This window comes from Triticum urartu, chromosome 1A (genome assembly GCF_056163025.1).
Source record: "Triticum urartu cultivar PI428250 chromosome 1A, HENAU_Tu73, whole genome shotgun sequence".
Taxonomy (NCBI): Eukaryota; Viridiplantae; Streptophyta; class Magnoliopsida; order Poales; family Poaceae; genus Triticum; species Triticum urartu.
Window position 1 is genome coordinate 574,246,109 of NC_141873.1, and position 13,923 is coordinate 574,260,031.

Sequence of the window (13,923 nt, forward strand, 5' to 3'; positions counted from 1 at the left end):
AAGAACAGCTGCAATGGCTCCTGCACCCTCATCCATATGGAAAGAGGCATCCACGTTTAGCTTCACAAACTTGGGTTCCGGCTTGCTCCATTTATGTTCATGAGCACCGGCCGTTGTTGCTGATATACACGTACGCACTCCTGTATTGCCAGAAATAAATATCCAGCCAAAGCCGTAGAAACCACGTAGTACATCCCGATCGACCAGGCTAGCTAGTTAGGGCATCCCCCGGAGGACATTGGCCCTCTTAGGCCTTGTACAATGAGAGGTGTTTAGAGAGATGTTTAAAAAAATAAACCGGATTTTTCTGAAGCACCGGTGCCTATTTTTACAGAAGAGACGCTTAGTTAAGCGTTTATCCTATACAAATAAGCACCGATGCTTAAAGAAAGTCTGGTCTATTTTTCTAAGCACCTTCTCTAAGCACCTCTCATTGTACAAGACCTTATACTTCTCATCATTGGTGCTGGTTACCTGGTCGGGGGATTATTGCCATCTTCGTAATGTGGTGCTGCGGCTGCGAACCAGAGGCGGAACAAGGACATAGCCTGGCCGCCGCGGGTGGAAGGAGGCCGGCGCCTGCGGCGGTGCGGGTCAGCGAACCGCAGCAGCAGCTGGTCTACTTCTCGTACCCTGCCGCTGCTGACACGGAGGGCGGCTGGCAAAACGACGGCAGGGGCGTCGGTGGTGGTGTGCCCGATCTGCCTGGAGGCGCTGGTGGGCGGGGCGGAGTGCAGCGAGGCGCCGGCGTGCCGGCACATGTTCCACCGGGGCTGCCTCGCACTCTGGATCAAGAGCAAGGGCACCTGCCCGCTCTGCAGGAGGCCTGTCGTGCCGAGGTCAGAGCCCCTCTTGGCTGCCGAGGCCATGGTTTAGATTTTACTTAGCTGGGTGCGGGGTCTAGCTCTAGCTCTTGCCGACGGATGATGAAGCTGTTACGGGTTTAGCTTAGTTCGATTCGATGTTGTTGCCATAAGTGTATGCGTTTATGTCCTGCATCAAGGACGACATCGAGCAATGGACGGCGGCCGGCAAGACCAAGATCGCAATCCTGATCCATAGACCTAAAGAGCCAGATTAATTATCTAGAGGACCCTTCTGTTAGGTGTTCTGTGAGGATATACTTCCTCTGTAACCCTATTGTTGTAAGAGCAACTCTCCTCTTCTACTAATATAAATGAAAAGCTGCTCCGTCAGCGTTTCGTCAAAAAAAATAAGTGTATGCGTTCGAGTCGGCGTTGGCTATGTTTGGTTGAGGCTGGACGACATGTTATATATACAAAGACAACATATCATTGTAACCGTGAAAATTAAGAAAATAATTAAGATAAATGTGGGCTACAAGTTTTTGCGTGTGTGTATGTGCCTTTGACACTATTGGTGAAGTTCCAACAATTGAGGCTGGACCATATAGTTGATGGGTGGTGCAGCGATGAGGAGGATCAGGTGACCGTCATTTGCGAAGCGACAAGGTGGAAGGCGATCGATTGTCGTCGCTAAGGTGATGGAAGGTGATCGTCGATGGGAGCGGTGGCGCCAAGGTGCAGTGCCGGAAAGTCGTCAAGATCGTCCTCGGAAGGGGAAGGGTTGTTAGATCAGTCAGTTAATCATGCGAGTTAGCACATTCGGCCGCCACTGTGGCTGTGTGTCATCCTCATGTGCAAGTGCTCGTCTTTGAGGATTCGTTGAAGAAGCGTGTCCGTTTATGTGTCTTGGTGAGAGCATGAAGTTTAAGTATGTGGGAACGATACACCAATGAAGGTGAGTCCCTTCTATGAGGCCATGTCTCTACATGAAACTAGAGTGAATGATACGATGTAATGCACAAGTTAACCAGCCTATATCTCGCTAGAGTGGATGGTGTAGCCCTAAAAATTCGCAGAGGCACGCACCTCCGCCAACTCCTACCGCCGTCGATCTGCGTCGTGATGTGTGCACATGTATTTCAGAGAAATTGTTACAAAACTACAAATACATCGTCCACGTGTACTTCTACGGCCGTGCACTTTTAGATATGCTCTATCACCCCGTTATGTTCTAACAGTTATTCACTACTGTTCATCTTCTTTCTCCTTCACCTGTTCTTCCACTGCTTTTCCATTCCTATACCTGCAGCCGATCGGAGGTGTTTCCGCCGATCAGCATGCAAGCGAGGCTCACCACATATAACCTCCCCATCACGATCTGCGCCACACAGCCTCCTTGCCCTTCCCCTCCCTTCAATTGGAACCAAGCATCTCACATGGTCGTGCTCCTCCTTAAACAGAGCGATCATCCTCCCCCTCCCGCCAATTTGTACGACCTCACAAGGTGACCAAGAGAGGAGCGCATGTCGAAAAAGACAAGAAGTGATCATGTCATCTTATATTCTTCCATTTTGAAATCTTGAAATATTTTGTAGCTTCAATCGTGGTTTCGATTCAAAATTTCTTTTCAACACTAAATATGTCGCAACAAGATCTTCAAAACTAGATCACAATGTTGGTATGTTCCAACGCATCGCGATTCAGCATTCAATCAGTAGTCTTTTTGACAATATTGAGTGACATTGCTTGTCCGCTCTACAGAGAGCTTGTCGTGCCGGGGTCGGATCCATTCAATCGGTATTCACCATTCAATCGAGGTGCCGGTGTGCCGGCACGTGTTTCATCGGGGCTGCCTCGTGCTGTGGATCAAGAGCAAGAGCACCTGCCCGCTCTGCAGAGAGCTTGTCGTGCCGGGGTCGGAACCCCTCTCGGCTGCCGAGGCCATGGTTTAGCTTAAGAGCGCTGCTACACGCCTGTTCGATCCTACTTGGTAGCATCAACAACTACAAGTCTTTTTTTTAAGTTATCAACTTTTTTTAAAACTGTGCTAACAATATATTTATAATATGTTACATTTTTCAAATTCATGGTTTTAAAATTTCTGATGTTAAATTTAAAATTTTGAACTATATGCATTTAAAATATAAATAAAAATTAAAAATTTAAAAGTTAGGTGAGGCAGCCCACCATCGCGCTCGGTAGGTGAGGCAGCCGTGTGCCTCACAATAAGCGGCACAGTCGCGCCCGTGGCGGGACCCTTCCTTCCACTTGGTTGGTAGTGACATGACGGTGTTTTGGGCTAAGCTTTGTCTTGAAGTGGGTCTATGCCGGCGATGATGACATCCATGATCGTTTGTTCCCTCCTTGGAAGTGTCGTCATCTCACATCTTACCTTGGGCGGTGGATGTGCTTGAGGTTCGTGATTGCGGCATCGGGGAACACAATTTACATTCCACGATTATTTAGCTAGGTGTTCCATTGTCGGAATCTTGCATGATAATCTTCGAATTGGTTGTGTTTTTCTAAGGTTTTTGGCTTAGTTTTCTTATTAACCGGACCAATATCATGCAAGAGCACAATGTGAACCAAAGGCATATAAAAATAGTTATTCTACTAACTCTATCCACTTTTAGAAAATGTATTAGTATTTCAAAGTCAATTTCTTCCTATTTGACCTAACTGGCTAACTTACAGATAAAGTTATAAAAGTGTATTGTTTTATTCCTTCATTACCAAAATCCCTTTAGCGTCATTTTCAGGACTCATTCTGTTCTTGTCCTCGCTTTCGGTGCCGTTCAGAGAGGCATCAGTTTATGATGTGGGCTATGCAACTACCAAACCATATTCCTACTTAGTGATGCATTTCTTGGACTTATTGGACAATGAACAGTGGAAATGAGTACGATATGTGTACCACCGAATTACAGATGTGTCTATGTGTGTGTGGTGGTCTAGACTCACAAGTTTAAGTTTCACTAAACAAGAGGTTTAAGTTTAAATTCAAAATACGGGTGGCAAAGATTTGTGAGAAACTAGCGATAAAGCTGGTCTAGTTTATGCAAGTATATCATTTGGTGTAAGTCGCTTCAAATCAATTCAAAGGTTCAATGGCAGCGACTTTTGCTCCGGGGAACTAGTCCTTAACGGCACGTGCATGAAGAATTTCTGGTTGTCGTCGACAAGGTCAAGCCGATGGGCTCAGGCGAAATTGATTTAGACTTCTCGCAAAAATAAAAAAAACATTGATTTAAACATAAGAAGCCAATTTATATTATAATTAGTAGACCTATAATTTTCCTGCCAACTGGTCCAACTCACTTCGAGTGGGCCCCACGTCGCAGTGACCTGGCGCAAACAAGAATACCGCAACAGAAAACAAAAACGAAACTCCAGTCGCCCGGAAAAAGCCACAGCTGCCGTCCCCTTTCCGAACACAACCGCCGGCCGCCTCCTCCTCCCCCGCCGCCGCGCCGCCCGCCGCCGGAGGAGGATGGCGCCGCCGGGCGGCGCGCCGAGGGCGGCGCACACGGTCCGCGACCTGGCGGAGGAGGGGAAGAAGCGGGCCGTGCTGCTCCTCGTCTTCGCCTTCGGCCTCGCCTTCCTCATGTCCCGTGAGTCCCCTCTCCCCCCCAAACCCTAGGGCGCCTCCTCGACCGTCCCCCCACCAGAAGGCTCGGCCTCCGGTGCGGCGGGGTGCGCGCCGTGATTTTGGTTGACGAGCCTCGGTCGGTCGGCGTTGGTGCCGTGCCTAGGTTTTATGCCGGTTGCCCCTGATGCGCGGGCGCTAATTTGGGGAGCGTCATTTCAGGCGCATCTGTGGAGTAGCGATATTAGTTTGTTCAATTGGTGTTGTAATTTGTTGCATTGGGGATTGATAGACTGGACTTAGCCCTGAGTAGGTTGTTTGCTTCCATTTTAGCCCATTGGTGAGTTCTTTGGGCCATCAGAAATTTCACTGCTATTTCAAGATGGCTGGAATTTGTAGTGAATTTTACATGTTGCATTGGGGATTTGGAGACTGGACTTAGCTCCAAGTAGGTTGTTTGCTTCCATTTTAGATGGTTGGTGAATTCTTCAGGGCATCAGAAATTTTACTGCGACCCCAGGATGATTCAAGTTCGCGATGAAATTGTAGAAGGTAGAGTATATTAGCCGATGGTTGTAGCCGGATTATACCATGGAATAATACATGGTGTAGTCTAATGACGAGGAATATACGAGCTTGACATGTATGTTTGATGTTAAATTGAAATATGGCCAGCAATTTTATAAAGTCTTTCTGAAAGTTGCCAAGAAAGAAAGCCTACACATATCAAGGCAGATTTATATTGCAGTCACACCATTTTTTAATTCTGTTTAAATATTGTTGCTCGCTCATGGCTGTGCTGAATGACTGATTTTCTCCATTGCAGTGACAAGCTCTTCAGTTTGGATTAACTTCCCATTCGCCATATCTTTGATAGTTCTGTTTCGCTACCTGTCACTTGACTATGACTTCCGTAGAAAGAGCACGACTACCACAGATCGTGATGCCAGTCGCCCACTTGCCAAAACAAAAAGTATTGAATTGAGTAAACCTTCCCTTGCTCAGAAGATTGCAAGTACTGGTTGGAGGAGCAAGGTGAATTCGCCTCCAGTTGAAGCAGCATTTGAACAGTTCACAAGGCATCTTGTCACGGAGTGGGTAACAGATCTTTGGTACTCCCGTATAACACCTGATAAGGACGGACCGGAGGAACTCATCAGCATAGTTAATTCTGTCCTTGGAGAGATTTCTAACCGGGCAAGAAGCATTAACATCATCACTCTGCTAACCAGGTTAGAAAGTTTGTTTTATCTCATCAAATGCACAAACAGTTGTATCCTTTTCTTTTCAGAACGTTGGGTTTCTTACGAAGACTTACCTACCTTATGCAGGGACCTGGTCGATCTCATATGCAATAATTTGGAGCTTTATCATTCCTGTGAAGCTAAGATTGGAAAAGAGAAGTTTGTTAGACTCCCGACGGAGCGTCGTGATGCTGAACTGAAACTCGCCCTTTTAGCTCAAAGCAAGTTGCATCCGGCTTTATTTTCAGCCAGTGCTGAATACAAGGTAAAGATTTTGTTGATTTTGAAGCTTTTGGTTATTGCTTATAGTAAGCTGCTTAGCTGCAAAATATCCAAGATAAGGTTGGCACCTTGATGAACACTTGGGTTTTGAACTGGAATTTGGATTACGTTTCATAAGTAACTTGGCTCCTTTCCCCGGCATATGTGCATCATAAGCTTCATGCAGTACTTATGTAGGATAATTAGGTGCTGCTATTGCCAGCCTGCTAGGTCAACACATATTTAAACATGCATATCTGAATGTTAAATACTTCCTGCATAAACTGTTTGTGAGACATCGCGTTCACATCTTTTTTGTTCCTGGTGTATTTATATCTTTGACAACACGCACTATCTCATAATTCATGTGTTCATTTAGCACTTGCATATGATTATTGACGAACTGAGCATCTTGGCAACATGTCTGTATCCGTGTAGGTATCAAAGTTATATGATCATCTGATGCATACTATATGTTTTTTTTTATTTCTAGGTCTTGCAAAGTCTTGCTGATGGTTTGCTCTCAATCACAGTAAAGCCTGAGAATTTACAGTGCTCGTTCTTCCATTATACTGCACGAGAACTTCTTGCATGCACAGTTTTGAGGCCTGTCATAAACTTGGCAAATCCAAGGTAGTAACATACCGTATCTGGTCTATTGCACATGGTATTTTCTAGTGCCATCGTATTGAGATGTAAAATTTGCAGGTTTATTAATGAAAGGATTGAATCTTTGGTTCTTTCTCGCGCCAACAAGGCAGATAAAGGAGTTGAAGGATCCTTGGAGGATGCTACAATGGTGAAGCAAAGGGAGCCTCCTATGCCATCTGTGGATGAACTTTCTGCACTAGCAGACCACTCAAGTCCTGGGGTTGAACTTGTTAGATTCAGTCAGGGCCAGTCCAAAACTGCTTCCGATATGCAACTAAGCAAAACTAAAAGTACATCTAGTATCAAACCAAAAGCCCTTAATTCTTCTATCGTCAATGATTCACATCCACTTGAGTCAGGCAGTTTACCGCCCAATTCCCACATCTATCCGGATACCGGTATTTCTGTACACCCCCAAGCTTGTGGCAAGATAGCTGCAGAGAGTTATGAAGGAGAGTCAGCACAAATATTGGATGTCAGCTCCCACCGAAAAATTCGAGTCGTGGCACCTGAGCACCTTGAGAATATGTGGACTAAAGGGAAGAATTACAAATCAGAAAATGCAAAACATGTTGCTAAAGCACCTGTTAGATCTTCTTTGGTCACCCATTCTTCAGTGCAGGAGCCAGTTCCCTTCAGCACTTCAATTCTTCATCCTCCTCCTGTTCCACAAAGGCAAACAACATTGTCTAATTCTGAGCATCATCATTTGATAAAACACTCAGCTACTCCAGCATATTCAAATGGCACTAACCACCTGCCAAAAAGTTTAGCTGGAGAAATGGCAGGTCATGCCAGCCAAGAAGATTCTGCATTGGACAGTGAGAGTTCATATTGCACCGAGGAGGACGAAAATAACAATGTAACTGGCCTGGACTCTCCTGTAACCAGAGTTTGGGACAGTAAAAGTAAAGGAAATGGGACATCATCTCATATACATCATCCACTTGAAATGTCTGGTTTCCATAAATCAAGGACAAATAGAAGTCATGCGAGCAAGTTGAAAATGGCGAGAACTTCGTCAGGAAGGAAAAGGTCAAGGTCAAATGTTCAAAAGATTCCATTGTGGCAAGAGGCAGATAGATCTTTTTTGGCAGGTGGTGATTTTGGCATACTAAATGCATCAGCAAATGATTCAAGGACGGATGGACTGTATGATGACACTGAGGTGGAAAGCATGACTAGGATGCTTAGTCGTGCAAATACCTCATCATTGTCGTTGGCGTCAAGTGACTCTTCCTATTCATCTAGCACCAATGTGTTGGAAGACTCGTATTTGAAGTTAAGATGTGAGGTAACAAACTTCCTGTTGATTATTCTTTGATCCTTGTAACTACTGGTGGTGCATATCCTTATTAGATTTCCTTATTCAGGTGGTAGGAGCCAGCATTGTAAAAAGTGGGTCTGGCATGTTTGCTGTGTATTCTGTTTCCGTAACTGATGCCAACAGTAATAGTTGGTCCATCAAGAGGAGGTGATTATGCTATATTTTCTCACTTGATTATGTCAGCTACAAGCCCACAGCAGATACAATGCCTATACCTCGAAACAAAGATAAAAACAGACGCTGCCTACGAAATATGAATGATTATTCGAGTATGTTAGTTGCATTCTAATTCCCCATGTGGTTTTCTGTGCATTGTAATCAGGTTTCGTCATTTTGAAGAGCTACATCGGCGTCTGAAAGAATATCCTCAGTACAGTCTTCACTTGCCTCCGAAGCATTTCCTCTCGTCAGGGTTAGAGGTTTCTGTTGTTCGAGAGAGATGCAACTTGCTCGACATATATTTGAAGGTGCATTTCTTTGCCCTTTCTGAAGATATTTTTCATTTGTTCCATAAGTTTGAGTATTGGCATTGATAGGTCTAAGCAAGAAACAATTTCTTGGAATGTACTTAGTTCAAGTCATAGTTCAGTATCAGCTTGACTAGCGGTCAAAATCTCTGCAAGCATGAATATTCATTACGTGTGATCCATGTTACTTTACATGCTTATAACATCAGTCAGTTTTTTTCTTTCTTTCTGTTCTACGATTGCTATGTGGTCTGTAAACTTTAAAATCAACATTTTATCTTTTGTCATGTTTGCTTTCCATAGCGATCTGTTATCTGTTCATGAAATTTGGTTAAATTCTGAATATATAGTAACTCTGCCTGTTAATTCTACAGAATCTTCTTCAGATTCCAACTGTTTCAAGCTGTATTGAAGTCTGGGATTTTCTAAGTGTTGATTCACAGGTCAGTGTATTAAATCATTGCCCTACCTTTTTCCAAACTTGTATGTATATAACTGTGTGAAATTTTCTCATTGCAGACATACATTTTCACCGATTCTCTGTCAGTTATCCAGGCACTGTCAGGTGAGCAATTTCCCTTTAGTTGAGTAGCTGGTTGCTCTTTCTAATTCCTTGTGCTAAATTTTCTGCCCTCGTCCTTATTTCATGCAGTCAATTTAGATGCAAGATCAAATGAGAGGGGTGCAAAACCATTGAATTCTGCCAAAGCTTTGGATGGAAATTTGGCCTCTCCGAGACAAACTTTAAGTGCATGTCAAAATGATAATGATCAGAAGGATAAGTACTTTGCTGCTGTTGATGGTGGTTTGAGATTGAGGAAGGGAAATACGGAACAGAATTTAGGACCTAGTGTTAGCAACTCAAGTGCCAATATTTATCAAGACCACTCTGGAAGTGATCCTGAACAGAACGATCACTCATTTTTGATAAATTCAGGAACTGATAAGAAAAAGCAGTCAGCTCAAACTGATTATATATCTCAAATTTTGGAATCTGATGGATACTCAGTGAGTCCTAATGAAGTAAGTTCTGGTTGTTTCTACAAATTCTCGCCATCAATTCTTTATGTCTGCTCAAGCTATATTTCTTTTGTTTTTATTCGTATGTGATAGCTGCCTGACTGACAACTTTATACCTACTTTAATGCAGTGGTTGGCCCCAAATCTTAGTGCCCCCATATTTCATCTGGTCGATGTGATTTTCCAGCTCCAAGATGGAGGCTGGATCAGGTGAGTTAATTTTACACCCATGATTATGAATTCTAATATTTGGCTACTGTAAGACTGACCTTGGGATTTGCACTTTTTTTTATTGAACCCGTTTGACCTTGATCTTTTGTTTTTGTAGGCGTCAAGCATTTTGGGTAGCGAAGCAAATACTGCAATTGGGAATGGGAGACACATTTGATGACTGGCTTGTTGAGAAAATCCAGTTACTTAGGAAGGGGAGGATAATTGCTTTTGCAGTCAAGCGTGTTGAACAAGTAAGTCATATTACATCTTTAGCAAACAGTTGCCAAGTGCCAACAACTAACAGTTTGCAAAGGGAACTGTTTAACGCAATTAGCCAATTAGATGAATTCTCCTTGTCAAATCTTGGTTCGTGATCGCCTCCCTGATTAAGGCTGTATCTTCCTATTTTCTCAATGTACAGATACTCTGGCCAGATGGAATTTTCATGACAAAGCATCCCAACAGAAAACCAGCTGCTCCTTCTCCTGGTTCCCAGAATGATAGCAGGACAAACTATCTGATTGAAGAACAACGATTAGAAGATGCTCATCGTGCAGAATTTGTTCGTGAACTGATAATAGGTGAACTTTCTACTGCCTTTCCCGTTGGTTTGCTGATGTCTAGTTCTGGAGGCGTAATGATCCTCTGCTATCAGACTGTCGCCTCTGTGATTTCTAGCTAGTTTTTCAGTGTTCTTCTATTAGCTTTCAGTTTTTTTTTTACTGTTTTATATGCACAGATAAAGCACCATCAGCCCTAGTGAGTCTGGTTGGTCGAAAGGAGTACGAAAGATGTGCTCAGGATATCTACTTCTTTCTTCAGGTAAAACATTATTGGTGGATTCAGTTCATAGCGAATGAAAATCTGCCATTTCACCAACAGTCTGCACGCACATTGCCGGTTGTATTAGTTAGCATGAAAGCTCCTAGTTTTCTCCAATGGAACACTCTTGAAACATCACCATTATATCAGTCATCTTCATCTCATTTTTGCATTCGGCGTCCACATACTTCCAGTATTGTGAGTTTATCCTTTTAATATCAGTTTGTTCGGAAGATCATACTGGTCATTATGCTTATGCTGTAAATTTTACTCAAGGATAAACAAAACATTGGAATTATCAATGGATTGATCCTTAGACTGATATGTACAATTGGTTTTCCGTGCAGTCCCCGGTTTGCTTGAAGCAGCTAACGTTCGAACTCGTGGAGCTCCTCGTCCTAGCTGCGTTCCCAGAGCTGGACAGCACAGTGAGGAAGTGGCACGAAGACAAGCATGAGTTCTCCGCCCTGGACTGATTCTTTCAGACGGTTGTATTTTCGTGTCGATCTGTTTCGCTGTAAATAAGAGTGCTGCTGGTTCTTGGCATGCCGGTTTAGATGGTGATGGCTCTGCGCAGTGTGAATACGAGTAGTTAGCAGCTAGCATGGGTAGGATGGTCATGCCATACAGTATGCCGGTTTTGTGCTTGACACTTTTTTCGCCGATAGGGTTTCCGTATACGTAATGCAGGTTGAAAAGAAAGAGAGATTGGTACAGGTTTTTTGGTTCCGCCCTGCGCACACACTATGCTAGCGTGTGTTTGTAAATCGGCCGTTTTGGTCACACCAAACTTATCTGCATGATGATGATGAATGAATGAATGAATGAATGAATGGAGGAGTCGATCGGTTCCTGGTTGTTGGCAGCAACAATGCCAACATCTGTGTGATAAGATGCTTCATGTATGTCGATAGAACGCGTCGTTGCTGAATATTCTAGGAAATAGCATTGCTGAACATTCTACTAGGAAATAGCATGAATGAAGGAAAGAAGGACTTGCAACTCCAGTTTTGGCAGTTGAGAGAATCGATCCGGGCACCGGCCTGCAGCCGGATCGTACCTCCACCAGTACGTGTCTGTTGGTATAATCAGATTCAGAGTAACCGAACCGTAGTAGAAGAGGCCAATCTTCATACCGGGCGGTGCATCTCTCAAATCTAAGTATGATCTATCCATCCATATATGCCCCTGGCAGCAGCGGCAGCAGCCCGTACGTGATTTGAGGAGGAAATCTTCCATGTTACGTAGGTCGAGCAAGAGGCGGAGCCGGACGCATCTATGGCTACTTCACCGGAGAGCGTGAACGTGCAGGGGAAGCCGGAGACCACCGCCATGGCGAAGACGAAGACGACGACGACGAAGAAGGCGACTGACGATGCTGCCGGCGGCAAGGAGACCACCGCCGCCGCCGCCGCGGACGTGCTGGCCGTGATCTCCAGGCTCGTCGGCCGCCCCTTCCTCGACGAAACCGCGTCCAAGAGGCTGGAGAAGCTCGGGAGGATGCTGGCGACGGAGGCGGTCCTCGAGGCTCTTCTCCATGGCGCCGACCGTCGGCTGCTGGGCGGCCTCGCGGCGGACCTCCGGGAGGCCGAGGCGGCGCTGGACGACGTCGAGGACCGGCACCCCCGCCTGCAGGGGCTCATCGTGGCCCACAAGGGCGAGAGGCGGAGCCTGGTGAGGAAGCTGCTGCTGGAGCTCAAGTGCTCCCGCATGAAGGCCAAGCTGGAGAGGCGCCTGAGCAAGGCGGAGGGCATCGTGAACAAAGCGCACCGCCAGGTGAAGAGCATCGTCGACGTCGACCGTCAGAGAAGATCGCTCCTTCCTGCTTCTTCTGCCAGTTCAAGGAGGCAGAATAGTTTCTTGAGTTAAAGCAGAACAACATACATCAGCTTTGTTCTGGATGATAGGAAATCTTGACATCAATATTAGATGATCCGGACACACGTCTGCGCTAATTTTTATGTTGCAGCTCTGTTTGGCGTCGCCAAGGATCGTCGTAATCTCGTTTGCTCGACCCGTTCTTGCATATTTTCTTGAATGTTGAGCATTTGTGGATGATCCATATAGGACAACAAGAACATGTGTCCGAATAAATTGAATGCAAATTCGAACTTTTTATTTCGAAACTTATGTTTGAGTTGTAATATTTATATTTGACTTGTAATATTTATATTTGAATTATAGGTTCATTATTTGTTCAACAATATTTTGTCTGCGCACCTTAAAGGTCTGCACAAATTTTTCAAACCTATATAGTTCAGTTGCATGTTCGATCGACTGAAGTCTCTATATCTTTATGTAGAGGCTTCTGCATTAGTCGCGGTAAGAAATCTTGTTGAGTTGCGCTGTTCTCCCACTCACTCTTTTGCAGAAAACATTTTCTTCAAAATTTTCGCTCTTTGTGACAAAACACTTTGCCTCGGCGTAGTGATAGAGGAATACCCAACCATTTGGGATAACCTACAAAGTAGCACTTATTTCAACAAATTTGATGACTCTTTTCAGTGTAAAACCACAGTCTCAAAAGCATCACATTTAGAAGTATATTGGCGAAATAATCAATGTCATGTATGATGTCATACATAGTTTGATTACAACTACTTAAAACACTCTTTCTATTAGTAGTGTTTCGAGTAGTTGTACGCTATAAAATAATTTTTACAACCCATCAGACATTTGCTAAATTTGCAACTCCAATATTCTTTTCTGCAATCAAATTGTAGAAACATAATTTTCTTGCTACAAAAATTTCTACTTCATTATGAAAAGATACAGATTTATGTCTCAATTAGTAAGTATAAATATCTACTTGAGACATCCTTGAAGATAGATAAATCTACTGCTTGCAACAACACTTATTGGACTACACACATCAGTATGCATGTTTCAATTATTTTGTTGCTGGTTCTTAATGGCATGTGAACAATATTTTAGTTTACTTTACTATTTGGACGAAAGATGCAAGTGTGAGATGATTCGTAATCATATAACTCCAAAATTCATTACTATGAAATTTCTCTATGCGGGTTTCTCCAATGTGACTAAATGCAGTGCCACACACATGCGGTATTCTTTTAGTCTTGCGACATTTAGCGTCAGTGTCATAGATGTTCAATTCTATTATCAATATTCATAACTTACATCCTATTCACAATAGGAGTATGGACCTTTTGTTCATTACATCAAACAACTATTGTTTTCTTATGAACAACCTCCTTGCAACTTCTATGCAATGGGCTAGAGTGTACTAAACTCTAAAATGAATCATGACAATAAATTTAGAGGTAACATGTTGGTGAAAAAGTATCATAACTATTACAAAATTTTCAATACATATTTTAACCTCATTAATTTGTTGGTCATTAGGCCGTAGTATCTTGCATCGATTCGCAACATCATGCAATCGAGTCGGTATCCTTGTGATCAACTTTTAACCACAATTCCCGAAAAATTTAGTGTTTAACAATTTAATCACAAATCTCAAGAATCATACTTTACTTGACCGACTGTCTCTACATCTTATAAC

The 13,923-nt window shown here is 43.7% G+C and overlaps 1 protein-coding gene across 1 annotated transcript; it reads left to right on the plus strand.

Moving 5' to 3' along the window:
- The first annotated feature begins 4,186 nt into the window (after positions 1-4,186).
- LOC125531278 (phox (PX) domain-containing protein) lies at positions 4,187-11,230 on the plus strand. The gene is made up of 15 exons (XM_048695694.2): positions 4,187-4,417; positions 5,219-5,624; positions 5,724-5,901; positions 6,391-6,530; positions 6,606-7,842; positions 7,922-8,022; positions 8,198-8,342; positions 8,717-8,785; positions 8,862-8,907; positions 8,995-9,365; positions 9,493-9,572; positions 9,691-9,826; positions 9,997-10,156; positions 10,315-10,397; positions 10,745-11,230. The coding sequence occupies exons 1-15, from the start codon at positions 4,297-4,299 to the stop codon at positions 10,871-10,873; spliced, it is 3,402 nt and encodes a 1,133-aa protein (XP_048551651.1). The 5' UTR covers positions 4,187-4,296; the 3' UTR covers positions 10,874-11,230.
- Positions 11,231-13,923: the final 2,693 nt, after the last annotated feature.

Excerpts from the sequence above, each read along its gene's own strand:
- LOC125531278 (XM_048695694.2), top strand. The coding sequence starts at position 4,297 with ATGGCGCCGCCGGGCGGCGCGCCGAGGGCGGCGCACACGGTCCGCGAC. Across the intron at positions 8,343-8,716 it reads TGCTCGACATATATTTGAAG|AATCTTCTTCAGATTCCAAC; the intron begins GTGCATTTCTTT and ends TTAATTCTACAG. Across the intron at positions 8,908-8,994 it reads AGTTATCCAGGCACTGTCAG|TCAATTTAGATGCAAGATCA; the intron begins GTGAGCAATTTC and ends TATTTCATGCAG.